The 26,880-nt window shown below is 36.0% G+C and overlaps 1 protein-coding gene across 2 annotated transcripts; it reads right to left on the minus strand.

The window, feature by feature from the left end:
- Positions 1 to 134: 134 nt before the first annotated feature.
- On the minus strand, positions 135 to 19,234 carry LOC123874261 (pancreatic triacylglycerol lipase-like). 2 transcript variants are annotated; one of them, XM_045919508.1, is made up of 6 exons: positions 19,141 to 19,234; positions 16,356 to 16,455; positions 15,933 to 16,080; positions 1,895 to 2,141; positions 825 to 1,161; positions 135 to 231 (listed from the first exon to the last, which is right to left on the minus strand). In XM_045919508.1, the coding sequence occupies exons 1-6, from the start codon at positions 19,172 to 19,174 to the stop codon at positions 186 to 188; spliced, it is 912 nt and encodes a 303-aa protein (XP_045775464.1). In that variant the 5' UTR covers positions 19,175 to 19,234; the 3' UTR covers positions 135 to 185. The 2 variants fall into 2 exon arrangements, with proteins under 2 accessions (XP_045775464.1, XP_045775465.1); XM_045919509.1 differs by lacking the exon at positions 19,141 to 19,234 and adding an exon at positions 18,108 to 18,283.
- Between the last annotated feature and the right edge of the window lie 7,646 nt (positions 19,235 to 26,880).

A 26,880-nucleotide genomic window follows, 5' to 3' on the forward strand; every position in this document is an offset into this window, starting at 1 on the left:
GTAAAGATATGATAATTATGAGGAACTGAATGCTTCCGTATTTGCTCAATTTTATTGTTATTATAATTATTTTAATACATGTATGGTATTCACGTACATTATTCAAAAATACAAAAATAAATAATATAACTGTTATTATACAACAAGACCTTTATTTATGAAAAATTAACAAAATATAATTAACTTTAGAATGGATACACCCGGCCCGTGTTTACTCGATATAATCCGGACCTGTAAAAGAAGGAACAAGTATGCATAAAGACATATTTAGTAATCTTAGTGTTTTTAGTTTCATTACAACTTGGCGATCTCATCTGATGGAAAGTGACGATCAGTCTAAGATGCTAGCGGGATAACTTGGAAGTACCGTACCGCTTATCGGAAATCTTAGTGGCACGGTTTTGTCCGTAGGGTGGTAAATAGCCACGGCCGTAGCCTCTCACCTGACCAGAGACCGGAGACCTGCCGGGAATCGAACCCGGGACATCCCATTACAATTACTACATAAAACAAAGCATTCAGAATAAGTACCTGCACGCATTCAATTGGTTCATTCAAACCACTCTTGGAAATTATCCTCACAATAAGAAAATAAGGGTCACTGGTAGAGATCTCTTATAGAGATAAGTGCTTCCCTGTCCACTTTTTCTTTCTTTTTAATTTTATTGTTACAACTTTTTGGTACAAATAAAATATAAATAAATATAAAAATTTAATAATTTAACGCAAAAATTTTGTTTTCATCGTCATTATCAATCCATCACTATGTTTAATTCCCAATCCCTCATTATTTATCGCCGTTATTATCTTAATCTCTTACTTACCCCCTCTTGTCCAAAATATGATTGCCCATTCGCAACTCATTTCCGCGACAGTTATTTGTGTTGACCTGCATCATGCTAGAGCACTGTCTGCCCACAAGATGGTTGTAAGTCAATGTAGCAGCAAATAGTTGCCAAGCTCTGTTGTGGTTACAGAAATGGTCAAAGCAGCCGGGTTGGCTGGCTCCTCCGTTGGGAAAGAAGTCCACGTCACCAACTGGTAAACCGATGCCAAGGCCCACAGCACTGCCGTCAGAGTGAATAGCTTCTACATAAACTGCGTCAGATGGTCTCAGGCGATTTGAGTTTCCATGCCATAGTGGACCAGCAGGATCCAATCCTGTAGAAAAAATGGTTTGATAAAACTTAATTCCAACTTAGCATCATTTAGCATCAAAAGAGCTAAGATAAGTATATGCATGAAATAATATTGGTTTTTGAACACTTAGAATCTTGGCAATAAAATTAGTTTTTTTTTGTAATTTCGACTGTCTACAGTGCTATGACGATTCAAAGTCTAAAGTCAGTCAAAAAATTTATTCAAAGTAGACTATTATACACTTTTTGATTTGTCAATTGTTACATTTGTAAGATGATGTAGCGGTGATAATTAATAACGTAAGTAAACTTAAAACTAAAGCTACGAGGGTTCCAATAATAAAATCCATAGTAATGTTAGAAATGAGACCCTGCCTGTCTGTGTGTCGGTTTGCTCGATTGTTTTCTTCAAAAATCAACCCGTTAAATCAATTTTGGCAAATAGAAAACTTACATCTTCGACGGATAAGTACATGCTTGTTTTTATGTCGAAAAATATGGCATCTCAGAGGATTTTTAAACTAAAGATCTAAGCCGCTGGCAAAAAGGTGTTATTTAAAATATGACAGACTCTATGTTGTAAGAAAGAATATGTTAATAATGTAAAAGACAAAGGCCCTTTTTCGCAACCGCCTAATAAAACTTTATCTGACGAATTTTGACTTTTTAGTAGTTTTTGTATTGAGAATCTGTCAAAATGCTTTTATTCATCAGATAAAGTTTATTTAACAGTTATAAAACCCGCCCTAACTCACCAGTAATACGTGCAATCTTTCCGCCTAATTCTCTTCCAGCATTTCCAGCAACGTGAGATCCTAAGCTGAATCCAACGATATGCATCTTGTTGAAGGGTGCTCCAGTGGATCGATGAAGAAAGTTCAGGAACTGTCCAAGGTTACGACCAACGATGGGTACACCGGTCACCGCTGAGCCGTACACAGCTATGGCGATTGCGCTCCAGTCACACATGATGAGGTTTACATCGGTTTTCCGAAGATATGCTGGAATTTACAATTACACTTTACAGTACCTACATACCCTTTATAGGGTACCTACAATTTTCAATTTACAAGTGGTAATATTATATTATCGGCATTTTTTTAGGGAGGTCGGGCTTCAATCCCGGGCACGCACGTTATCCATGCCAATATTATAAGTAGGTAAGTGTAAGTGTTTCTGTCCGTCCGTCATGCCAATATTATAAGTAAGCGTAAGTGTTTCTGTCCGTCTGTCTGCTAGCTTTTCACGGTCCTACAGTTTGATCGATTCTGATGAAAGGTACAGAGTTAGCTTAAATCCAGGGGGCATTTTATACCGGAAAATTAAAGAGTTCCCATGGGATGCTTAAAAGCCCATACGTTTAACAGATTTTATACGTTTGGTACAGAAATTGACATAGTCAACTTTTTATTCCGGCTAAATTAAATAGTTCCCACGGGATAAAAACCTTAATCCACGCAGACGAAGTCGCGGGGGCATTATTGGTAATGGAAAACGACTTGTGGAAATCTGCATGCCTGCAAGTTCTCTATAAAGTTCTCAAAGGGGTATGAACAATGAAGTCAGCCAATCCTCACTGGGCCAGCGTCAAAGACTATAGCCACTACAACTGTGGGAATGATAGTATGTTATTAAACTCTTCTCGTTATGAGAGACGCCCTGTACTCAGTAGTGAGCCGATGCTGGGTTGATGGTGATGATGATGGTTGTGATGGTACGTGAATCGTCTCTGTTTAATATTTGGTGATTGGCTATAATGAGGAAATTATTATAAATAAAACGGCTAAACTCAGGGACACCTTTAGCATTTGGAGTTATATGTTAATACACGTAATGCCAAGTATATGGCAGGCACAATACGTCGGGTGGACAATGTAGACGTCCCCAATCAAACTACCAGACTTTCGCGGTTTAAAAGAAGAACTTTATCTTATAGAGCTATTAATTTGACTCATTCAACTCTCTCAAGAGAAAAAACCTGAGGAGGAAAGAAAAAGTTTAATTTATACGTTCTGGCCTGAATGAAAGGTCGGTTGATACATGTATATGCCGATTTGGCCATCTTCTCTGACCAGAGCTCCTTCTAGCACGGGGGATCCCTGCACCGGTATCCGGTCTTTTAGCATTGTTATGGGGCTGCAGTCAACTTCCCTATTTGCGCTGCGAAGCGTTTTCAATTGCCTAGGTACGTAAACCTAGGTTCTTTTCAATGAGCTCTGGGCTCGCCCCTTACCATGGTATATTTTGGTATATATATTCATTTGTTATATTATGTCTAAATTGGCCAATTTAGAGGTCGGGAAGTCGCTGCTTATAAGACATGGCGTGTATTGGTGTGCCGGAACTCTGCCGCCAGGAGCCACCTAATCGACCGTGTGCCTTTTTTTTAATTAAATCCGACTTTATAAGTCATGGATATCAAATTAATAGTTCTCCCGAATTATGCTTTCGAATGTCCCTAGGTTTTACCAGAATACAGTGTCGTCGCTCGATCTCCCAAAACCTCGGCGTAACAATGACACACAAAAAAAAAAGGTTTATACCTGCCCTTTTTTTTTGTCCGCTCGCAGCCATCGATGCTCGCTGCCTCTCGTACATTTCTTGAAATGATTATTAACCGCGATGGCACCGTGGTTAAGTCATTTCTCTATCTACTAGAAGGTCAGGGTTCGAAACTTTGGCAACTATTCCTAAATCTTTCGTAGTTGTATACATTACAATTAATTTAAAACATCACTTGTTTAGTGCAGAGAATAACATCGTGAGGAAAACTACAAGTCTGAGAGTTCTCTATGAAGTCCGCGCTCAGTAGTGAGCCGGTGAAAGCTGTCCATGTTGATGAAGACTATGTTGATACCGCGGTAGCTAGTAGTTTATTAGTACACCACCTTATTTTAGCTATTGAGTGATTTTTTTCTACCAAATCAATAATTGTAACGACAAGAGTCATTCCATCAGACTGCATTAGACTGCTAATTCAATTCTAATCCCTATTTAATGCTGAATAAGAGCTAGTATTATAAATAGGTGCACTGCTGAAAAAAAAACCTAACCTAATTTTTACTTAATAATAGGAAATTGTGATTGGTAAATAGGTCATATGAGAAAATCTTAATATTGGAGCTCAAGTTAGTTCGATACATGGTTTCTTTGTATCTTTGGCTTTGTTAATATTACAATACGATAGTCTAGCCTCCAAACAAATTGAATCTCCATTATTAAATGTCTAGGAAAATGTATCTAAATATAGCAAATAAAAGATGATAGTTATACCCAAGTGCATTTATTTCTGGTAAATAATTGTTTATTTACTCATACAGTTGAGTATTTAGAAAAAAAGAAGAGAAACTGAATTTATTATTTAGACTGGAAATTAAGTAACTTTATTACATTAATTAATTCCCGGCCGAATACTTGCTTCCTAAGCCATACTAATTATTGAAAGGGAAAAGCAAATATTCAGAACAAAAAACCCTTTCGGCTCTAGATATTATCATTTTTATCTAAAAATACACACATGCCCACATATTTAATAGAGATATTATCTACAATTCTTATTTCTATAATAAAGTAAATTTTAAGGACACACATTACACAGTTTTATACAATCAATCTAGATATATTCAGATCCCAGCTCCGCAGTTAGTTATTTCGTCTCATTTAACCACTTTGGTTTAAGAAGTTTAATTTTATGTTCAAACGTGGAGTTAACTCATTGTGCGGTCTAGAGTATAGATACGATTTTTATAGCCTCGTATTCATAATTTAAGGATTATGTAAATCATTACAAACAAAATTTCTAGAACCCACCTCTGCTAAAACCAAGTTGTGGATCCCCGATTTACGTCATATAAAATACAAAGTGTGTAATACATTATCTGGATTCATTTCTAATTAAATCAATCAATTAATTTAATTAACTAGGGTTGTGGAGCTGATTTCAAAATAATCTAGTCAAAATAATACAAAATATAATACGTCACCCAATATCAGCTTCTGTCGGCTCAAAACACACACTGATTAATTAAGATTTTACACTATCAAATTTTACTAGTTACTAATTTTAACAATACTAAAATTATTGTTTCAATTTTACAATTTTTCTTTTCTCAAAACTTTAATTTTGAAATATCGAAATTAATGTCGAAATAATCTCGAATAGAGTGATTAGTCTCGAAGGCTGAGGGCCCGAATGACCCCTTCTCGACGACTGTCCTTTTGCTAATATCGTCTCCCTTCTCTACCTTTCGACTTTCTCCCTCTTCCTGTAACAGAAAACCACACGAGAGCATCTGATTCGTCTTTTGATTGTCTCCTGCGCACCCCTGAATTTTTATTGGTGGACAGAAGAAATGGTGTTTCAAAGTTCCGCCTTTTGACACACCTCGGTGTTCCTGAATGGTCCGATTTTGGCTTCACAATTATTTCTCATGTTCCCATGGTGTTTTTTTACTTTCGCGCAATCTGGTTGCAATATATGGCATTGTTTATTACACTTACAAAGATTTCTAAGTTAAAATTGACGACTTTATCAAATTTATGACCGACCCTAACGCAATTTTAAAAACTTAAGCTAATTTATTGTTTGTTTATGGATAGGCTCAAAGAAATTTTGTTTTAAGACGTATTTCTCAGTATTTAATTTATTTCATTTCTTTATTTTTTTGTTCTACCATTCTTTTAACATTTAGAGTGATTTATCTCTCAAGCCGTTTGCTTTCTAAAAGCAAAACTTAAAGTAACGGCCATAAAAAAATCTATGATGAATAGGTATGACTATCTCACACTCCCCCAAAATAGATTTTTAATACACGTAGTAATCCCCCTTTTGTCCCTGCAGCTGTGCTAGTTGTTTCAAAATCTATTTTTCTCCTTATCTGTATTAGAACGTTAGTATTAAACCTCCCACGCCTATCTATTATCCCCTCGGGCATGACCATAACTACTTAACTCAGGTATCTCTTTGTTTAGTGTACCCCAAACTACCTGTTTTCTGTTCCTTTCAATACTCTGGTTTTACCTATCTTTCTAGTTATCTACATAGTACCTAAACAAATGAATGGCATTGTAGTTACCCTTAACTTTATCAGTATGAACGTCTATTAATGTATATACATTATTATATGGAACTGCCCCTATTATGTACGGTCCTTCATATAAGCGCATGAATTTTTTTTGTCAACTTTTTATCCGCATCTGACTTCGTAAAAGTCTTAAGTTTCACTAAATCTCCAATTTCGAATTGTATTAACTTATGATTTTTGTTATAATGTAATTGCCTACTTTCGGCCGCCTTATCTATGTTTTGTCGTGCCTGTTGTCGAATCTGTTCTAACGGTTCACCTTGTAAGTCTGCCCTCACCGATGAGTCAGTGTTGAAATCAGTCGATAGCAGAGTACGTTTTCCATATATAATCTCGTTTGGCGAATATCCAGTTGTAGTATGTATTACCTGATTGTAACAATCTTCTATATCCGATAATAGATCTACCCATGATCGATGTGATTTGTCGCAATACGTCCTGAATAATCTACCTAACTCTTTATTAACCCTCTCTGTCGAATTTGGCCGCGGATTTCTAACAGATGTGTGCGTTAATTCGATACCTAGTTGGCGAATACCTAACTCGAAAACTTTTGAAGTAAAGTTCGCGCCTCTGTCTGAACATAATGTCTTAATTGTGACCTGCTTATGAAACTTTTTTACACAAGTTAAAGTAGCCTTCCCACTAGCCTGGCGTAGTGGGTATAGTCTGATTAACTTACTATAAGCATCTTGCATTACGAATATGTATTTAAAACCAAATCGTCCTGCCGGTAAAGGTCCAAAAATATCGCAAAAAACTCTCTCTCCTATTTCCTTCGCTATTACAGTTTTTATCGGCCCCGTGTGCGTTTCCAAAGCATGTTTTGACTTCTGACATGCCTCGCAAGCTCTTACAACACGACCTATTATACGAGACATATTTGGGAAATAATATTGACGTTTCATCAGAGCATAAACCTTGTATCGCCCGAAATGACCTACTTCTTCATGTATGCTAACTATCAAATCCCTTAGTATGTTCTCGGGAACATATAACCTTAAGATATCCCCTTTTATGTCTCTTCTATAAAGAATCCCTTCTTTAAGCACGTAGTACTTTGATTCAGAAGTGTCTGCTGTTTGCACGCGTCTAATTATCTCACTAACAGTCTTGTCGCGACTTTGATAACTACCTATCTCTCTCCATCGCTCCCGCACTAATCGTCCTAATGATGTTTTAAATAGATTCATTTCAGGCCCCGTGACCTTGTTAGTTAATACATCAGTGGTCCCCTTTAAGTGTCGAGACAATACGTCTGCTACAATGTTTAGTTTACCTTTCACATGTTCGACTGTGTAATTAAATCGCCCTATATAATGTACCCAACGTATCATCCTAGCACTCAATAGTTTGCACGTCTGCAAGAAAATCAGACTTTTATGATCAGTCCTAATGACTAAATTCGCTCCTCTCAAATATGTTTCAAACTTTGACAAACTGAAAATGATGGCCCATAGTTCTTGTTCAGTAACTGTCCATTTGCGTTCTGTCTCTGTCAATGCTTTACTACAGAACCCTAATATTTGTTCTTCACCAGCTTCATTCAATTGATAGACATAACCCGAAACCCCCAAATTACTGCTATCGGTTTGTAAATAATAAGTTCCCTTAGGATCTGGGTGTACAAGAAGTATCGTGTCTATAAACAATTTCTTGACCCCTTCAAAACAATCGTTAATTTCCTCTGTCCATGACCATTTCGTATTTTGTTTTAATAGGTCACACAGTGGTTTAACCTCTTCGCTATATTTTGAAATAAATCTTCTGAAATAATTTATTAATCCCAGAAATCCTCGTAATTGTTTTATAGTCCGAGGTATAGGGAAGTCTAATATGGCTTTAACCCGTTCAGGATCCATACGTACCCCGTTAGTATTTACTATGTGTCCTAACAACTTTACCTCTACACATAAGAACCGACACTTCTCTAACCTTCCAGTTAAACCTGCGGTTTCTAATTTATCTAACACTCGATCTAAATGTTCTAAGTGTAACCTTATGTCCCCGGTAGTGAATATGACTATGTCGTCTAAATAGTTTACGCAAAACTCTCGTACTCCTACTAGGATATAATCCATTGCTCTCGAGAACCCTGCTACAGAAGTCTTTAAACCTTGAGGTAAAACATTATAAGTATACGTCTTCCCCATGAACGAGAACCCAGTATACTTCCTAGAATCTTTATGCAAAGGTATTTGAAAATAGGCATTATTCAAATCAATTAAACTGATATAATTTACTCCATGAAAGGATTGTAAAATCTCAGATGTGAGTGGAGGCGCGCCCGCGTCACCTACCATTTTCTTATTCAACTCTCGTGCGTCCAATAAGAGTCTTATTGACCCATCTCGCTTCTTAGTGAAAGTGAGAGGACTACAGTAAGGAGTCGCTTCCTGTCTGATCACGCCTAATTTTTCTAACTCTTCTAATTCGGTTTTTACCTGTTCTCTATATGCCAAAGGTACCGGATAACTGTGTTTTACAAAAGGTGTTTCGTCTAACAGCTCAATAACGTGTACGTACTTGTTTGTCAAACCTAAACCTTCCGTAAATACCTTACAGTGTTTGTTTAACACAGGTAGTAATAATTCCTTTTGTTCATTACTTAAGTTCGCGTCATCTAATTTAAATCCCTTAAATTTCTCATTATCTAAATTCATGTCTAATACACTTTGTTCCACTGGCCTAGAGTTTTGATTTAATATTAAATTAATCGTGGCTGCGTTTGTCTCTCCCCCTAACCTTTCGATTTTGCAGTCCGAATTCAGCCTAACACAAGACCTAACGCCCATATGTTCAATAGTCAAAGTGTGTTCACCATTACAGTTCACTATTCCTTTTACCCGCTCTAACCAATCGTATCCTAGTATCAATGACCTAGGAAGACGTCGCATAACTAGTACAGGTGCTTCAACTAAAGTACTACCTAACTGAAACTCTATTAGCACTAACCGATTTGTGCTTTCACTTCGCGATCCAAACGCGCCTTGTATTTGAATTGCTGGAATAGCGATCTCTGGCAATGTCCCATGTTCTCTTAGAATAGAGTCGTACAATTCCCTAGTTATTCCACTAATCTGACTTCCCGTATCTATGAGTGCACTCATACTTCTTCCATACAATCTAACACATACTTCAGGTAACCTAGGTAAAGAATAATCAACACTCACATCGGTTTGTTCATCTAATTCATGATACATTGTGTACACATTCAAACCTCTCCTCATACAAGTTTCACAAGTCACGCCTAACTCATTACACTCTGTTACATTTTCAAACTGGTTTTCCAATAAGATTCCTATACTCCTAATTTCAAATTGACTACTATACTCGTTATAATCAACGCCGCCTCTTAACAACCGTTTAAGTCCCTTATCTCCGGTCCCCAAACTCTGTCCTGGCTTCCATCCACTATTAATTAAGATTCTATAGACTACACCTGTCCCTTCGTGATCTGAGGTCTTTCTGACGCCCGTGCCACACAAGACTAACTGACTTGACCTCGTTTGTGTTGGGCATTCTAGTTTTTTGATGAACCCTCCCCCACATTCTTAGACACAGTAAGATTCTCGCCCTCTTTCACGAACGTGATAGCCGGCCTAATTTGTTTAGATTCGGATACCGTAGGCCTGTTAAAGTTAACCCTAGAACCTAATCGACCACGATAGCCGCGTCCCCTCGTCGAATTTCCCCTAGCTCTCCAACTTCTTGTTGACATTGTTGCTACAATAGGTCGTCTCGATGGTGACTCATTGTATCGTCTACCTCTGTAATTATTACTAACAGTACCTCTCGTAAATTGCCTGGGTTTTTCAACAATATTTTGCTCTATGTTTCGAAGAAATTTCGCTCCGTTCATGATGTTAACTTCCTCTGTTCTAGTAAACCATAATCGTTGTATATCTATAGCATAATGTCGCATAATAGAATTGACCAAATCTCTCTCACTAAACGCAATAGTTAATGACTGCATTGATTCTGCTTGCTCAGCAAAATGTTCGGACATCGACATTCCCGAATCGCTTGAATATACCGCATTAATCAATTTATATCTTATAGATTCCTGAATTTGTTCGGTCCAATAATTTCGTCTAAAATCAATCTCGAAGTCAGCGAACGTAGTCCAGCCCTTCGAATACAAGTCCATAACCTTCCGAGCATGCCCCGAGATGCAACCTAACGCTATATCTATTTCGCGATCTAATCCATTTACCGCCCTTATATATTTCTTTAATCGTTTTAGAAAAACGATGGGGTTAGTGAATGGTTTTCCGTCGAAATTTGGTTTAGTTACTGACGGCTGTACAACATATAAATTCCGGGTCTCAGATAATGTACTTGTGCTCGCGGTTTCAAGATTTGACCCCTGCCTATCAGATTTTTCATTTTCATTAATCCCGTTCGACTCGTGTGAAGAAACGCTCGCGATTTCATTTGAACCGGTATTTGAATTTAACTGTTGTAATTTTGCTTCGAACTCGGTGATTTTTTTCAAAATCAACTCTAATGTAGCATTCCCTAAGGTCGTTGTTTGCTCGCTCGATTCTACGGTACTAACATCGCTTTGCCCCGCACCTACTTGCTTTGCTCTACGTCCCTTCCTACCTGAAGACATCTTTTTTTTTTTTTTTCAATTTGACCCTATTTCTTTTACCAACTTTGGTACTATCTTAAATATTTTTAATTTTTTACTTTCCGTGTAAAATTTAGTAATATGCAAAGTTGTAATTAGAATAATAGTGCAATACTGCTATAATTTGCAACCACATGCGCGAAGTGCTTTGATTATATGAATTCCCAGACTTTAAGCAAAATTTGTTAAGTCTAAGAAATAAGCACGGGATAAATAACTCGGTCTTTGTAATATCCTCTCTGAAAACCTGTAAATTGTACATTTATAAGACACATAGCTTATTTCTGCTCCTGCTCCCCCTATACATAAATAAATGTAAATGTACAACATATATATATAAAACAACATGCAGTGTGTCCTTAAAACTTATAATTTATAAATAGTAATGTAAGTTTATAAATTTTTCTCCCTCAAATACCCAATCACAATTTCTACGTTGTGTTATTTTTATGTTAATGTAAATCTAGTCATATCGTTATTTCGAATACGTACATAGATCCCTGGTCACTCGGCATCATATTTCTGTGATGGTACGTGAATCGTCTCTGTTTAATATTTGGTGATTGGCTATAATGAGGAAATTATTATAAATAAAACGGCTAAACTCAGGGACACCTTTAGCATTTGGAGTTATATGTTAATACACGTAATGCCAAGTATATGGCAGGCACAATACGTCGGGTGGACAATGTAGACGTCCCCAATCAAACTACCAGACTTTCGCGGTTTAAAAGAAGAACTTTATCTTATAGAGCTATTAATTTGACTCATTCAACTCTCTCAAGAGAAAAAACCTGAGGAGGAAAGAAAAAGTTTAATTTATACGTTCTGGCCTGAATGAAAGGTCGGTTGATACATGTATATGCCGATTTGGCCATCTTCTCTGACCAGAGCTCCTTCTAGCACGGGGGATCCCTGCACCGGTATCCGGTCTTTTAGCATTGTTATGGGGCTGCAGTCAACTTCCCTATTTGCGCTGCGAAGCGTTTTCAATTGCCTAGGTACGTAAACCTAGGTTCTTTTCAATGAGCTCTGGGCTCGCCCCTTACCATGGTATATTTTGGTATATATATTCATTTGTTATATTATGTCTAAATTGGCCAATTTAGAGGTCGGGAAGTCGCTGCTTATAAGACATGGCGTGTATTGGTGTGCCGGAACTCTGCCGCCAGGAGCCACCTAATCGACCGTGTGCCTTTTTTTTAATTAAATCCGACTTTATAAGTCATGGATATCAAATTAATAGTTCTCCCGAATTATGCTTTCGAATGTCCCTAGGTTTTACCAGAATACAGTGTCGTCGCTCGATCTCCCAAAACCTCGGCGTAACAATGACACACAAAAAAAAAAGGTTTATACCTGCCCTTTTTTTTTGTCCGCTCGCAGCCATCGATGCTCGCTGCCTCTCGTACATTTCTTGAAATGATTATTAACCGCGATGGCACCGTGGTTAAGTCATTTCTCTATCTACTAGAAGGTCAGGGTTCGAAACTTTGGCAACTATTCCTAAATCTTTCGTAGTTGTATACATTACAATTAATTTAAAACATCACTTGTTTAGTGCAGAGAATAACATCGTGAGGAAAACTACAAGTCTGAGAGTTCTCTATGAAGTCCGCGCTCAGTAGTGAGCCGGTGAAAGCTGTCCATGTTGATGAAGACTATGTTGATACCGCGGTAGCTAGTAGTTTATTAGTACACCACCTTATTTTAGCTATTGAGTGATTTTTTTCTACCAAATCAATAATTGTAACGACAAGAGTCATTCCATCAGACTGCATTAGACTGCTAATTCAATTCTAATCCCTATTTAATGCTGAATAAGAGCTAGTATTATAAATAGGTGCACTGCTGAAAAAAAAACCTAACCTAATTTTTACTTAATAATAGGAAATTGTGATTGGTAAATAGGTCATATGAGAAAATCTTAATATTGGAGCTCAAGTTAGTTCGATACATGGTTTCTTTGTATCTTTGGCTTTGTTAATATTACAATACGATAGTCTAGCCTCCAAACAAATTGAATCTCCATTATTAAATGTCTAGGAAAATGTATCTAAATATAGCAAATAAAAGATGATAGTTATACCCAAGTGCATTTATTTCTGGTAAATAATTGTTTATTTACTCATACAGTTGAGTATTTAGAAAAAAAGAAGAGAAACTGAATTTATTATTTAGACTGGAAATTAAGTAACTTTATTACATTAATTAATTCCCGGCCGAATACTTGCTTCCTAAGCCATACTAATTATTGAAAGGGAAAAGCAAATATTCAGAACAAAAAACCCTTTCGGCTCTAGATATTATCATTTTTATCTAAAAATACACACATGCCCACATATTTAATAGAGATATTATCTACAATTCTTATTTCTATAATAAAGTAAATTTTAAGGACACACATTACACAGTTTTATACAATCAATCTAGATATATTCAGATCCCAGCTCCGCAGTTAGTTATTTCGTCTCATTTAACCACTTTGGTTTAAGAAGTTTAATTTTATGTTCAAACGTGGAGTTAACTCATTGTGCGGTCTAGAGTATAGATACGATTTTTATAGCCTCGTATTCATAATTTAAGGATTATGTAAATCATTACAAACAAAATTTCTAGAACCCACCTCTGCTAAAACCAAGTTGTGGATCCCCGATTTACGTCATATAAAATACAAAGTGTGTAATACATTATCTGGATTCATTTCTAATTAAATCAATCAATTAATTTAATTAACTAGGGTTGTGGAGCTGATTTCAAAATAATCTAGTCAAAATAATACAAAATATAATACGTCACCCAATATCAGCTTCTGTCGGCTCAAAACACACACTGATTAATTAAGATTTTACACTATCAAATTTTACTAGTTACTAATTTTAACAATACTAAAATTATTGTTTCAATTTTACAATTTTTCTTTTCTCAAAACTTTAATTTTGAAATATCGAAATTAATGTCGAAATAATCTCGAATAGAGTGATTAGTCTCGAAGGCTGAGGGCCCGAATGACCCCTTCTCGACGACTGTCCTTTTGCTAATATCGTCTCCCTTCTCTACCTTTCGACTTTCTCCCTCTTCCTGTAACAGAAAACCACACGAGAGCATCTGATTCGTCTTTTGATTGTCTCCTGCGCACCCCTGAATTTTTATTGGTGGACAGAAGAAATGGTGTTTCAAAGTTCCGCCTTTTGACACACCTCGGTGTTCCTGAATGGTCCGATTTTGGCTTCACAATTATTTCTCATGTTCCCATGGTGTTTTTTTACTTTCGCGCAATCTGGTTGCAATATATGGCATTGTTTATTACACTTACAAAGATTTCTAAGTTAAAATTGACGACTTTATCAAATTTATGACCGACCCTAACGCAATTTTAAAAACTTAAGCTAATTTATTGTTTGTTTATGGATAGGCTCAAAGAAATTTTGTTTTAAGACGTATTTCTCAGTATTTAATTTATTTCATTTCTTTATTTTTTTGTTCTACCATTCTTTTAACATTTAGAGTGATTTATCTCTCAAGCCGTTTGCTTTCTAAAAGCAAAACTTAAAGTAACGGCCATAAAAAAATCTATGATGAATAGGTATGACTATCTCATGGTGATGACGGTCTGATTGCTTTGTAATGCGACTCACGCTCCACCTATACTTTGATGGTTATGTAAGGTTATTTTTAAAAATTGATTTGAGTTGTCAAAAATAATATAAAATTATTAATTTATCTAATGCAGGTAGATTGATAAAATCGATATTTGGCTCATTCGATGTCATACAATCTGTTGCTAGGAGGCCAACAAGATTGAACTTGCATAAATACGGGTGTTTCGAAGGTTGTAGTTTAGTCTCCTTCCGAGATTCGGAGCGATATCGCATATTTTCGGTATTTGGATTGTGAACTGAATAATTAGATGTTGTGATAGCAATCACGCTCTAATTAAATTATTTATTTTGGCATTAGTTTGTTTAGATTAAAACTCTCGGATAACCTTACACATTAAACTTGTGTTTTTTTGTGTTGGTTTTGGAGAGGACATTCCAATAATTCGATAAAAATATTTAAATAATACCTGCTTTTCTGAGTGACGCCAATAATTCAGAAGCGGGACGTGTCTCACGTTGTCTTAAATTCGCTTTGGTATCTTTTTGTAAACAACCCACATTTGATTAAAATTTTTATTGAGTTTGATTTGGTGATTAAAATTTTTAGTTTTTTTTAAGAATTTAGTCTTTTGTGAAGTGGAAATTAATTTGCAATAAGTGGTTCAGATTTTGTATACATCGAATGAGAAGTTAGTCGTTTGGATTTATTGTTGACTTGATATTAAAACTGAGAGTTCGGCAGTTCAAGGGTAGGTTTTAATGATTTGACGGAGGGCAGGATAGCCCATGATTTGGATTTGACTTAGGGCAAGGAAGCCCGCGACTGACATGACAAGATTGATTAGAAACACGAGGACGTGTTAAATTCAGGACGGCCGAACTGTAAGGTTATTTTTAAAAATTGATTTGAGTTGTCAAAAATAATATAAAATTATTAATTTATCTAATGCAGGTAGATTGATAAAATCGATATTTGGCTCATTCGATGTCATACAATCTGTTGCTAGGAGGCCAACAAGATTGAACTTGCATAAATACGGGTGTTTCGAAGGTTGTAGTTTAGTCTCCTTCCGAGATTCGGAGCGATATCGCATATTTTCGGTATTTGGATTGTGAACTGAATAATTAGATGTTGTGATAGGAATCACGCTCTAATTAAATTATTTATTTTGGCATTAGTTTGTTTAGATTAAAACTCTCGGATAACCTTACACATTAAACTTGTGTTTTTTTGTGTTGGTTTTGGAGAGGACATTCCAATAATTCGATAAAAATATTTAAATAATACCTGCTTTTCTGAGTGACGCCAATAGTTATAGTACTTGAGAAGGTTTCTAACATAGGTTAGAAATCTTCCCAAGTCCCAAGGTCTCTAACACAGGTTAGGAATCTTCCCAAGTTCCAACAACAACTGTACAAAATTGTGTATAGGAAAAATAACCCCTACCATCCTCCGCTCCTCCTCCTCTGAACCTCTGACTGCTCCGTTGAAGCTGGCATCCATGTTATCGAGCCAGCCGTGGACGATGACGACAATGGGATTTCTGGCATTGAAGTTTGATGAAGTGATGCTGTTGACATTATTATTGACGAGATTCTGGGCCGATGTGGGGTTACGTCTAGAATAATCATCACACTAATATTATAAAAGCGAAAGTTTGTGTGTATGTGTGTGTGTGTTATGTTTGTTGCTCCTTCACGCAAAAACTACTGAACGGATTGGGCTGAAATTTAGAATGGAGATAGATTATACCCTCGATTAGCACATAAGCTACTTTTTATCCCGAAAATCAAAGATGTCCTATAAAAACCTAAATCCACGTGGATGAAGTCGCGGGCATCATCCAATTAATTTATAGAATATATACTTTATAAAATACAGGTAGGTACGAACCTCGTATAAAGATAATATGCATTATAATCTGATTGTCTTCGGCCTTCCAACTCGGGTAATGTACTTTTGCCACTCAAAGGCTGTGTGAATGCAGAACAAACTGAAACAAAACCAGATATTTATGCAAGATCTATTTCTTTCTAACGCGCGTAGAAAATAGAACGTAAGGGCGTTATGATACGATTCAAAGTAGCTGCCATACAAAACGTATGTACGCGGGAGGTCACATTGAATCGTATTTTTACAACAAGTGTAAATTAAAAATTTATAACACCCCCGACGATCCAAAGTATTTGAGTATTTAGGCAACGTCCATCTTGGCAGCTTGACATTTGTCTATTGACATAGTATTATGAACCTAACGGTTATCTAACCTTCTTTTGTACAAGAAAACCAGAAAAGAGCTGATAACTCTTAAACGGCTGAACCAATTTTTTTAGATTATAGCTAAGAACACTCTCGATCAAGCCACCTTTCAAACAAAAAAAACTAAATTAAAATCGGTTCATTCGTTTAGGCGCTACGATGCCACAGACAGATACACAGATACACAGATACACAGATACACAGATACACAGATACACAGATACACAGATACACAGATACACAGACACACAGATACACAGATACACACGTCAAACTTATAACACCCCTCTTTTTGGGTCGGGGGTTAAAAAAGAATTGAATACGAATGAGTGCACAAACGCCCTTAAGCGAAGCTTATTGTTTCAATCCGAATTTCAGCTGCAAGTACATAAACTTTACTGAATAAGCTACTCAAGCATAATGATGTTTCTCTGTCTAAAAGATAGTTAAGTATGTGTTTTCTGTATTTTGTTCCAAGAAATCGTAAGTATTTACTTTAGATCAGCACTCTATCTTATACACAGGTATATATCTACATGTAAAAAGTCAAACAGACTGACAAATAGACCTGAAACACAGTTTTCACTTCATCAGGAGGCAGGGCCTCACACCAAAGTCTGTAAATAATGTTCTGCTAAGATAATAAAGATTGATTTATTTATTTATTAAATATATCGACGTTTAGCTTAAGCTGATGGTTCTAGAAATTTGAGGTTCTGTATAAGTAGGTTTTCTCCATAATGCAGACCTGAGATGGAAAATAATTTTTTTGAAATTCCACCCCAGCGAAGCCGATCTGGGTAGTTTCTCTCTTTTTCTTTATAGTGCTATTCTTCACTGTTGAGAGTTGTGACCCCTTTCCATTATTCCAGTATTTTTCTTGGGATGGTAATGCGGTGGGTTCCCAGATCCTTCCGAATACGACTCGACTAAGAGAACTTAGCATCTTTTAAATCTTTACATTTATTATCAGACGTTAGAGATAATAAGTTGGATCGAGGCGTACTCTCCGAGGCACCGAGGATACGAAAAGGCAAAATTCAGACCTCAAAAATCAGTTAGCCATCCAGTTGCCAATTTGTGTCAACGTTACTTAACAATCGCAATCGATTGATATAATATACGTGTAGTATTGTTTATCTGGCCTGTAGGTAATCCATACTAATATTATAAATGCGAAAGTCTGTCTGTCTGTCTGCTACGTTTTCACAGCCCAACCGCTGAACCGATTTTAATGTTTAGTACAAACTTGGGATACATCCCGGGGAAGGATATAGGCTACTTTTTATCCCGGAAAATTAAAGAGTTCCAACGGGATTTTAAGAAACTCGAAATCCACGCGGGCGAAGCCGCGGGCCATCCTCTAGTGAAAGAATAAATAAACACCTTCCATGCAGAGATCGCACGGTCCATATACCTAAACAACCTCCTTCTAGACACACTTTATAAGTGTGCTCGTAACACGTTCACCTATTTCAGCTTAATCCGCTTCCCTTTCACAAACATAAAACACCACTGTTCTTTCCTCACGAGCTTTGTAGAACGAGAAAGGCAAGAATTTATGCGAGAAATGTAAAAGTAAGGCCAAAGAGATCACGCATCCGTCTAATTGTGCCTTCTCACGGTGCTAGGTAGCGCGAATTACACCAAATATCCTTTTCACCCAGAAATAAACTCAAACTCAAAGTCATTCATTCAAAGTAGGTATTTGTACACCTTTTGATGGTCAGAATCGTTAGATTTGTAAGATGATATAGTGGTGATAATTAATTACGTAAACTTAAAACTGAAGCTACGATTATATAAGTTAACTTTTATTTATATAGAAACTAAACTCGTGGGAGGCTACGCTATAGATAAAATTTACATACAAAAGTTAAAGTTTTTAGACCCAGTATAATAGCATAACGTTGACAATAAATCAGTTATTGTTTCATGCTTAAAAAAATCGAATGTACGGTGGTCTATTTGGGAAATAAAGCTGACGATTGGCATAAGGTATATGTATGCCAGCGTTTACCACAAACAGGCTCAAACTGTCAACTCAACAAACAACTTAGATAACAATCGTAGTCATAATAAACTGAAGTTGTGTTCAACATGTACGCAATAATCGTAACTAAAACTTATAAAACGATATAAAATCTGCAATTGCTTGTACAGTCTCATCATCACCACCGAGTTTCTTGCTGGTCCCTCTCGGTTGGAAGAGCATCCCGAACCAGTATATTTTTATGACTCAAAAGCACTTGTAAAAGTTTATTTGAATAAAACATGTTATATTCTACAAATCGGTAACTGAAGCGGTTCTTGATATCTTGGACTGTGAGACACCACCACTAATATTCACGACACAGCTAGAAACACCTTTGACGAAAACAATGAAAAGACATGCCAGCGGCATCAAAGTGATACCCACCCACCACAGACAATATGAGGAATAGACCCGTCATGTTTCACACTTTGCACAATTCTTTCTTAACTATAATATCTAGCCAACGGACAGTTTTATATAAGTAGGTATCTTACTTTACTTGTCAAGTGATAGTAATGATATCGTCGTTAAATTTATTGTTGTGGATTTATTAATCCTAGTGCATTACAAAAGTCTAAATTATCTAAGTGCAGAAATCCCAGGTAATATATTTACTTTGTTAAATAATAATTAGCTCAGGTTTGTATCTACGTGGATCTGTTACTCACTGTATCCGATCCGAATCCGAGAATTCTCGAGTCGAAATATTCATACATATAGGTACTAGGTATAGGTATGTATGAGGAGTTACGTACTAGATCCGAATTTCATTTTTCAATGCCCATAATATCTCCAATTTGAAACGTTATTCACTTACCACGTACCTACGTAAATGCAATATTACTTGTTTTACTACTTGGGCACTACACCCGATCTGAATCAGAGCTGTCATGCGGGCGCAAAATATGCAAGCAACATCCATCTAAATGGGCACAATAGACAATCCATGGATTCGACCCAAGTTTCTAGATCTAAATTTTCTCGGATTCGGATCCCTTACCTACTGAATGAGTCACAAAGGAATCTAATCAAGGAAGCAACTTTAAGTACAAAGAAGATAAATAAGCCAATGCAAGAGTTACACTAAGTCTTTAGGGAATTTGGATCTATCTTTTGTTGAAATGTTGAGGTGGATACGCAAAAGGCTCAAAAATCTTGCATGGGATTCTCAAAAGAGATCACGAAGTGTAACAAGTCATAAAAACACAAAGAAAGGGTTTAGATCGTTAACTGGACAATTAGATGTTGCGATAGTAAACTCGCTTTAATTAAATAATTGATTTTGCCATTCGTTTTTTTACATTAAAACTCTCTAATAACCTCTACGCATTGAAATCCGTATCCTCGCGTAGGTTTTGGCATTCAATCGTTAAAATTCAATAATTCATTAAAAATATTTTGAAAAACACCTATTTTTTATAAGTAACGCTTATAATATTTAAAAATAAAAACAGGAAGGAAAACAATAATTGTGCTAGGGTGCAAAACCAGCCTTATCTCTAAAATGATCTTTTAAAGGCATCCCGAAATTATGCAACTAGCAAAGACTTAGAATACAAGGGGTCGAAGCACAAAGTAGGATAAAATATACTTACATAAACATACATACATACCTACCTGCAACAGGGAAGTGTTGCTGGGAAGTCAATGCAGGCATCTCGATGAGACAACGAGTATAAATTTTAATTGCATGGCATAATCTGATTGTCAAGGAGTAATCTATACCGTTACCTGCCTAACTTGGCAAATGTTAGTATAATACCCACCCAAGATATTATCGGTCCCTAACCCATTGACCTTGCTCTTCTATTTCTGCTGATACGAAGTAAGCTTATATTATTATGACAATATTATATTTTAGAGTACAACTACGTACATAAGTAAATAGAGATAATACGGTCATTAATCATATATTGATAATAATAGAACGCCACACCCGGTTTAAAGTAATTAAATGATGCCCGCAATTTAATTTAAGTACTTTAAAAATACTGAGGGAACACTTTGATTTTCCGGGATAAAAAGTAGCCTATCTTAGTCTCCAGGATACAAGCGATCTCTGTACCAACTACTTAGATGGTGCCGGCGACTTCGGCCAGGAATTAGGTTTTTTAAGAATCCCGTGGGAATTGTTTCAATTTCCGGGACTAAAAGTGGGAGATACGAACTACATCTGCACCTTTCGTAAAATCAGTTTAACGGATGTACCGTGAAAAACTAGCGGACAAACTTTCTATTATATTATAATTTTACTATGGATTTAGATGATATTTTTTAATGACATGTTACCGATATATTCATAATATTATATGTATGTTCATAAAATCACACTAATATTATAAAGTCGAAAGTTTGTGTGTATGTGTGTCTGTATGTTTGTTACTCCTTCACGCAAAAACTGCTAGACAGATTTGGCTGAAAGGAATGGAGATAGATAATATCCTGGATTAGCACACAGGCTACTTTTTATCCCGGAAAATCAAAGGATTCCCACGGAATTTCGAAAAACCTAAATCCACGCGGGCGAAGTCGCGGGCATCGGCTAGTTCTGCTATGAAAATAATACTCGCACACCAGTTGCCGATTCTCTTGCTATTTTTCTGTAAAGTTACGACTCCCAATCTCTGGTTTCGTTGTTTACATATCCGGTATCTTTGCGTATTTTGGTGATTGTATAGACTTATCTGAATAAAATATTTTTCGAATTTGAAACAACGCATCGCTATAAAAATTTGATACAAAATTGAGGCAATATACTCAATATTCATAGCATATGGGGTGATTCCGACAATAACTAACTTGATAAAATCGTATTCGAAACACGCGATTTCTGCTAAGCATTATTAGGTTCACCATTATTGGCTCAAATATACCTTAATAAAGTTTATTTTTGATAGGATTTTGGATTTTTATTTTTGATTGAATTTAATATAATACTATAAATAGTTAGAATGCTACTTAATATAACTCAAAATTTAAAAAAACCCCGACCAAAAAACCTCTATAAGAAAACTAGAAAAGAGCTGATAACTTTCAACGGCTGAACTGATTTTTTTCGATTATAGCTAAGAACACTCTCGATTAAGCCGCCTTTCAAACAAAAAAAACTGAATTGAAATCGGTTCATTGGTATAGGAGCTACGATGCCACAGACAGATACACAGATACACACGTCAAACTTATAACACCCCTTTTTGGGTCGGCGCGGGGGTTAAAAATGAGTAGGTACCCACCTACTAAAAAATGAAAATTAATATCGATACTTATGCTTGTTCCAGCTCTCATTAAGGAAGTGAGCTTAATTTTGGTCAATTTTATTAGACTAACTGATATTATTACCTAAGTACGAGTAAGTAGACTGGTCGAACAAGTTTAGCTGAATTAATATTCATCATCACCAACAACAGAGTAATATATGCATATAATATTGAACGTAGGCCACTTTTTACATTGCTTGATAGGCTTGGGGTTGGGGTTGGGGTGCTTAAAAGTGATGAGTGAGGTCTAGGTTGGAATCTTGTCTAAAAGATGCCTCTTCACTCTTGTTTTGAAAGTATTTAGGTAACACGTGGCAGTAAACACGGACGCCGGAAAGGCATTTTTCTACACCTTAGCGGTTCGATCAGAAACGTTGAGCAAAAACATTTCGTACTACTGTGGATTGGATATAGGAGCCGCCAAAAAGCGTTGTAGCACGTTTTCCAACATTGCCCATCCTTTCATATCACATCGATGCCAGCCACTTTCCAGATATTATCGTTCCACGTATACTGTTGGATATGAAATTAATACTGGCTGCTCGAGGTTGTCCTACAATCCGTTAGCCGAAATTAATATCAAAAAAAGTTTTAAATTTTCTTCAAATACGTTCATGAAACCACATGGCTACCCTAGTATCTGAACAAGATCATTATCAATGCATAACTGCGGTGTCTTCGTGTTCCATACTGCCAAATATCTATTAATAATTGAGTTGGTTTAACACCAAGAGAGCCAAAATTTTCGGCCTCTTTGAATTCGGACGTGTCACGCATTTTTTCTATAGGTGATTTTTTATTTAAACGCGTACGTATTTCATTACTTATTAAATTGTGGCCAAAGTTGAAGGTTGAAGAGAGTTCAATAGTCTCTCCCTTTCTCTGATCATATTCCACTTTGGTCAATCCATCCTCTTTCCGTCAATCACATACTTAACAGGGCTCTCTCCGTCACTCGTTTCATACAATCGTAGTTCCAATTTCATTTGAATATTAAGCAACCAAAGTCCATGAAATTTTGCAGACATATTCTAGAAACTAATATCTGTGTCTGTGGTGTTTTAGATTTTTCTTAAAATATGTAGTTTTAAAATTACAGGGGCTCGAAGATTTGTATGAAAATTATTAAGATCGCGTAACTTTGAAACCGAATATTTTAACAGAAATCTGGAAAACCACAGACATAGATATTACTTTCTAGAATATGTCTGCAAAATTTCATGGACTTTGGTTGCTTAATATTCAAATGAAATTGGAACTACGATTGTATGAAACGAGTCACGGAGAGAGCCCTCTTTCTTGGGATACTAATACGGTGGACTCTAGAACCCTCTACATACGACCGAGTACGATTTCAACTCTTAGATTTATAATATATCGGTGTTATTCATAATAATAACCGCTATTAATTATAATTTTATTAATAGCCGTGACCGATAGATTAATGTGCTATCCGAGGCGCAAAAGAAACGAAAAGACCTAATTCAGAGCTCGATCGTCCAAAGTCAGTCACCCATCCGGTACCCACTCTTGGTTTCCGAATCGGTTGCAATCCTGAGATGAAACACGAAGATAAACTGTTTAGTTATTTTCTCTTTTAAAATAAAAATTAAAAGTTCAGCTGATTTGATATACCTACTCGTAAGTAAAAGCCTTACAAAAATATTTTGCAAACTAAAATGAAAACTGATTGAAATAATATGAAAAAACGCTTTAGAAATAAGCTCGTAAAAATGGAGCGTTGAATTTGATTAAACGCAGAGCGGGGGTTCTTTCTAATATAAAAACTATTATGGCTCAAGCATAAAAGTTATTTCTCCAGATTACACACACGGCCGTGTTTTAGTCCGTTAAACTCATTGAGTCAAACCTTAGACTCCTTAGAGCATCAGACTTCATACGTCGCGTCCTAAAAAACGCCACCACCTTACTAAAATGAAAGCTTTAAATATTTATTGTTTTTAAATAAAAATAAATCTGTCTGTTTTATAATAATTGTAACAAGAGTAGGCTCTTGTTACAATTATTACAGAAAGAATTGAATCATGATAAAGATATTATCACGACAGGCAAAGTAAAGGCAAGTTCAACACTAATTTCTGCATTACAATCAATTTGATATAATAGTAGGTATATATTATGTTCTAAGCGCTATGTATCGTTGAAAGTATTCTACTTAGTGCTTATTAAGCAGTTAAACCGGATTTCCTCTTATTCGTTGATATTCCGTCTGCCATCTTCTAATATCTACGCTAAAAAATGGGACCAAACTTACGGTACATCCTTTCAAATGAAAAAGGATTATTGAAATTACACCTATATCCATATTTGATAGAGTTTGCGCCGAAAAAATACGCGTTGAATTGAAAATCTCCGCTCTTTATTGAAGGCAGTTAAAAAGTACGACTGGTGAATTTTTTACACCAGTGATTTCGCGCAACATTGCTGCTCTAGTGATATTTCAGCTCTATAGTTAAACTGCTATGTTTGTTAGTTTTTGTCGGCTTTCAGCTGAAACAGGCTGGAGTCCGAAATCTGTTATATTAGTGAAGCAATTTGTCGGTACGCCCCCGCGCCACCAACTTTTCTAATCTAAACTGTTGGTCCGAGCGCTCAATCTTCGAGAAAACTCGTCCACCATCCACTTACACTACTGTCTCAATATCGATATAAATGATATTAATGGTAAATAGTAATAGTAGTTAAAACTATTTTCATATAACATGAGCACTAAAAGGGACTCAGAAGAACAAAACCATTGGAATTAGTGTAAAAGTGCATGTGAAGTGTCAATTTAAAATTACTATACTATACTTAACTAAATATCACAAAAAACATACTGAATTCTAAGTAGTAATATCTACTTATTAAAATAAACTAAGGTCAGTTATTGGACAGTAAGTTAGATACAAATTAATCATAGTAGAAGTTTGAACTAACGTAATATCATCTACTTATTTATCATATATACATCTACAGGAATAAGGTACGGTTTCTTCTCTCAAGAAGTGTTCAGTCAACCAATCAGGATGACGTGATAATTTTTTCACGTCACTTATTGAGTCTGATTGGTCGCCTAAACATTATATCTCCTCTCTTCTCCGCTTAGGTGAAAACTGGGCCTTAAGCTGCCATTGTATTACGGTGCTTTATGCTAAAAAAATCTTATCCCTTACAACATTTTCGAGTTGATATATTTAAAGCATTTACTAAATCGAGATGATTATACAACTGAAGATAAACTTACACAACTTTCTTACTATCTTGGTTCCTACTTATCTTTATGATAAACTCAAATAAATCCAAACGACTTTTGAAATTTTGGTACATTGATATTATACTAAAGTCATCAAACTAATTAAAACTACTATACCTTGTATCTGAAAAGCATAACTTTCGAGTTTCTTCTGAATAGAGTCTTGACCTGAATAAAGCAAATATGAATATATGACAGAGTTGAATGTGAAGGTAGTGTGTGATTTTAGGAAATTTTTATGAACTGCTTATTTCTCATAATCTATACTAATAAATAAAATTGGAGTGTCTGTCTGTAATTTCGAAATAACTACCTCATATTAAGCTCATATGGTTATTTGAACGATACCATAACTGAATCACACGTTTTTAAAATTTTTGTCTGTCTGTCTGTCTGTCTGTCTGTCTGTTTGAAAAGGCTAATCTTTGGAACGGCTGAACCGATTTTGACGGGACTTTCACAGGCAAGTAGAGGATTGACCAGGGCGTAAAATAGGCTACTTTTTTAACCGACTTTTAAAAAGGGAGTTGTGTTTTTCTACCTATGTACACCGAAATCTCCGAGATTTCTGAACCGATTTGCGTCATTTCTTTTTTAATCGATAGAGGAACTTTGCGACATTGTTTCATAAAAAATTTGGAGTCCAACTCCTCAATCCTGATGCTGCAGGGGATCTGACCAATCCACGCGGGCGAAGCTGCGGGCATTATTTAATAAAATAAACGTATGTGAATGAGTAGGTACACAAATTTAACAATACATAAAAGAAAAAGTCATATTTACGTGTAATAATACCAACTGAGCAAAAATTTCTACGGGCTATTACTAGCTTTTTGCTTTCCTTGCTTTGTACTTGATGGTCAGTGCCATAATAATTTTGGCAGCTTGATAGAATACGATTTTTGGTGAGGATAGCCCATCTATATACCCTACTAGAAGATGCCCGCGGCTTCGCCCGCGTGGATTTCGGTTTTTTAAAATCCCATAGGAACTCTTCGATTTTCCGGGATAAAAAGTAGCCTATGTGCTAATCCAGGGTATTATCTATCTCCATTCCAAATTTCAGCCAAATCCATTCAGTAGTTATTGCGTGAAAGAGTAACAAACATACAGACACACACACACACACACACACACATACAAACTTTCGCCTTTATAATATTAGTGTGATTCGCGGAAAGAACTTAGTATGGCGCTCTCTCTGTTACGTAATCTCATACAAATGACTGAGACAAAAATCTCAGTGGGCGCAAAGTATTTTGAGGCACCAACGAAACTATGTTTTCTAATTGAATTTCGATTATTTTTTTAAAACATTTCCATATTGATTTTCGAATGTTTTTTTGATATAGTGCGTAAGTCATAAGATTTTAAGGTATCTTCGGATTCATGGTTTCGCGTCAGTTACTCTACAAATATAAAGATGTAAAGCGCAGAAATTTACAATCTCAAAAGCCTTCTTGAGATGTATCTATATTGTATTCATCAGACGACCTGCAGTCAACCAACAGACCGAGATAAGCTCTAAACCCCACCCATTAACAAAGGAAAGGGCTTTTTGTCTGAAGCACATAAATTGAGTGTTATTAAGGCGACGGCCAGACTGATGAA

This window comes from Maniola jurtina, chromosome 18 (genome assembly GCF_905333055.1).
Source record: "Maniola jurtina chromosome 18, ilManJurt1.1, whole genome shotgun sequence".
Lineage (NCBI taxonomy): Eukaryota > Metazoa > Arthropoda > Insecta > Lepidoptera > Nymphalidae > Maniola > Maniola jurtina.